This window comes from Anneissia japonica, unplaced genomic scaffold, assembly GCF_011630105.1.
Source record: "Anneissia japonica isolate Jap-2015-1 unplaced genomic scaffold, ASM1163010v1 scaffold287740_len772037_cov194, whole genome shotgun sequence".
Lineage (NCBI taxonomy): Eukaryota > Metazoa > Echinodermata > Crinoidea > Comatulida > Comatulidae > Anneissia > Anneissia japonica.
Genome location: NW_022736571.1, coordinates 408411 through 412149, shown reverse-complemented (window position 1 = coordinate 412149; position 3739 = coordinate 408411). Strand labels below are relative to the sequence as shown.

The following is a 3739-nucleotide window of genomic DNA, read 5'->3' as shown; positions in this document are numbered from 1 at the left end:
AGATGTGAAGGGGGGCCGGGGCCGGGCCGGCCCCCCCTCCCCTAAATCCGCCCCTGCCAAGCCAAAAAAAATATTTTGGACCACTCTGAACCGATCTATTAAACAGTTCTTGAATAAACTTTAAAACTTGTTTGCAAATCATTAGATAGGGAAAAACCCCTATACTTCTGAATTCAAATTAACACATGGAGATGGAAGCACGATTCTCTGGTCGACTTCTTCCGTCAATACACGTTGTTTATTTAAGGTGCAACAATAAATAAATCATGTTTTTATACCCTTATAATAATCGCCGGTAAACTCTCTTTGTGTTTAGTGTGTTTCACTTTGTTTGTAGCCGGTACAAAGGACACACATGCCGAACATAATTACGCGTAGTATGTGGTCGGTCGGGGTTTCAATCTAATAGTTATCAATAGTTAGTTTCAAATTGTGTTCAGTGTTTCTTTCGCTCTACATGAAAATGTGTAGTATACGCTCGTTTGAATATACATTAACGTCTAAAACAATAATTAGCCTCTTAAAGCATCCATGAGCACATGTGAAGGTGTAGGCCTACAATACTTTGATTGTGGGGTGAGCTGGGCCTAAATCAGGAAAATCAAGATTTGCGTATATCACATGCTACTGAATATTGTAATATCTGCAAGCAGTATGTTTTTATCGTGCACTGCTTTCGATTTGTGTACCTGATACAAAACTCATTTAGATTTTAAACATAATCAAACGGCATCAGAGTTTAGTTTCCCTGCATTCTAACATTCTTTATGCAAAAAGAATGACGGCCCTACTTCGGAGAATGATCCTATGCTGCTGCTGCTGCTGCTCCAGCTGCTGCTGCTGATACTACAACTGCTACTACTGCTGCTGCTGCTACTACTACTGCTACTACTGCTACTACTCAAGGAAGCGAACGACACCCCACCCCACCCCGTCCTTAAAAAGCTGGATCCATATAAGTCACCTCTTTTGGAGCCCTGCATTTTACCACCCGATTCTCCTAATAGATCTGATAAGTATCAGTTTCGGTGACATCACCATTCATGATGCCGTCACCGACTCTGATTATTGGATTGTGATCGGATGATTGATGGCTGGTGCCGACACCAGTATAGAAGTGTATCAGCATTATATTTGTCACCGAAACTGATAGCTTAAAATCGGCAGCATTTCACGGTAAGTTTGTGTTTTTCCACATTTGTAGCTAGTTTGAGGCCGCATAAAATACAAAACGAAAAGTTTAACCTAATATTCGAAATATGTAGATGACTTCATATTTATATTTGCACATCTTCAATTTAAAAATCTGAGTAACACAATAGCTTTTCTGCTAATACAGGGATAAACAATAATACTCATCAGAACCTATTATTCGATAGCCAGGATCAAAGAGATGTGTGCTATATGAAAATGACTTACCCAACGTTGATAGTGAATTCTGACCAAAAAGTCTTTTCTTTTTTCTTTCTTTCCAAAAATCTAAAATTTATTCACATTACTCCAATGCCTAAATTCTATTTGAGTTTAGGACCTAGGTACAGGGGGACGAATGACTGACCGAACATGTAATGACAAACCTGTACGTGACATGGGGTACCTTTCGCCTACTAAGCAATCAGTAGAGCTCCGCATGGGCTCTACTATTCGGAGCTCTACTTATTGATTAGTAGGCGAAAGGTACCCTATGTCACTATTGAAAAATTATCATACGAAGATTAGATTTAATGCATGAACAAAATTCATGAGATCCTGCAAGTCCGGAAGAATTTTTTTGAATGCATTAATTCTAGCCTAAGTATAATAATTTTCCTATAGTGCACTATGCGGAGCACTACAAATTGCTTTATAAGTCAATCGCCATCTTTAAATTTTAGTTTGTTTCATAACGAAGTGTTGTAGTAGTCATCGGTAGCTATAGTGATAAATCAGTATTCTCTGTGTGTATTTACATTTAGCTGTGCGTGTGCTGATTTGTGCTCCTGCTTCATACGTGCCCGAGCACGCGCTAACTACAAATCAGCAGGTACAGTACGGAAACGATGATTATCTCTTGTAATCTTCATTGTGTTAAAGAACTTTTTTGTAATGCTGTTTTGGTAGACATTCGTCAAAGAAATAATCATTTCAGCATTCGAGAGAGAATACAGTCCTGAACTTTAGAAGGCCTCGGCAGCCTTCACGCCTGCCCATAGGCCAGTATCTAAATTTGTTCCTTGAGTCTTTAAAATAGCTCTAGAATATTCCTATCAAACATTCAGTTTGTTTTGTTTATGAGGGTCCACTGATTCAATGAATTCCTTATTTGCTCATACTTAATATTGAATTTGAAGTAACTTTCTTCGGGTCATAATTAAGTTTGTTTTACGAAAGTAATTTTCAATTTCAATTCAATTTTATTGCAGTGCGCCATGTAATGTAATGTAGATCGATTTACATAGCGCTTTATAACGGAGTCTCAAAGCGCTGTGGACTAGCTCGTACAGTAACTTTCTTCTTTCCTAAGGATCTCTTCATGTCTGAGCTACCCGGTAAACCGGTACCAGCTATTCTTTTCTGTCCACAACAGGGGCTGTATGGACCAGTACATCGGGGTAATCCTCTGCTTGTCTCGAAAGATGTACTGGGTTCTTTTAAGTGCACACGAGCCAAACTGCGTACACTGGGCCTACGGTTTATAGTCCTCTTCCGAGGAAACTTGTTCCACCACCAGAACCATAGGCGAGCGTGCCGTTCGAACCAGCGCTGATATATTGGCTGTATGTTGCGACGCCCCTGCCTGCACTAACCGCTCGGCCATCCAACTCGTAACGAAAAAATGAAGACTTTTTGTTATGTTTTTGTTTTTTTCTTTTTTTGCACACGAACATAAAAAAATCAAGCCAAGCGTCCACTAACTGAAAATTTAGTGGACTGTGGGGGTTATGCAAATAACATCGGGAGTAGTAGTGATGACGTCACGATTGACTTGTAATGAGCAATATAAGTGTTAGTAAGGTTTCGAAAGTACTGGATAATAAAGTATAATTATTTCATTATTAAATCTAAGTGTTTTCCAAAAAGGCGGATAAACATCGAAACACTTACAGATACGTGGTGTTCACCGGTATGCCTTCGGGTAATTCACTAAGTCCACGTCCCGTACAATCAACTACCCAAGTACCATCTAAATGCCACTGGCAACTACAATCGCCCGTTGAGTGGGTGTCTCCACATGCTGACTGGCTGGAAAATTTCACGAGTAGTAGGAGTGTTGTCCAACGTAGAACACTCATTCTTTAGTCGCATTTAATGTTAAAGACATCAATAAATAGTGAACAAAATATGGTACGAATTGATAAACTACAAAACGTTCAATAACGGCAGATTGGAGTAAAATAGCCTAGTCTGTATTTAGAAGTTTCACATCCTTATTTTGTTAAACAATACCAATTCATCGTGTTCATTGAGGCTTCCAGAGATTTGTTTAGATTCCTAAAATACACACCGTCCAGAGGCAAACAGAATCAGGAAATAAAGTACAACAAAAGACCACGCAATTAACGTCTCCACGAGAGTTGATTGACAGATAAACTTACTAATCTGCGAGCGCCATTTAGTCACGTGATCAAAAATTTTTTCTCGGACATTTAATTCCTTAGACAGCTGGTTTAAAAGCAAAACATACGTTAGCCTAGGCCTAGATAGATACCCAGATTTACATGAGCAGTGCGCATCAGTGACTTGGCCTTTGCCGACAACA

General features: G+C 39.3%; 1 protein-coding gene across 2 annotated transcripts in view; it reads right to left on the bottom strand.

The window, feature by feature from the left end:
* The window catches only part of LOC117116817 (leucine-rich repeat-containing G-protein coupled receptor 4-like), a 21256-nt gene extending 17794 nt beyond the window's left edge, over nt 1-3462 (bottom strand). For both annotated transcript variants that reach the window (XM_033260911.1, XM_033260912.1), the window contains exon 1: nt 3085-3462. In XM_033260911.1, the coding sequence (XP_033116802.1) occupies nt 3085-3272 (188 nt within the window). In that variant the 5' untranslated portion in view covers nt 3273-3462. The remainder of the gene's footprint in view (nt 1-3084) is intronic.
* Nucleotides 3463-3739: the final 277 nt, after the last annotated feature.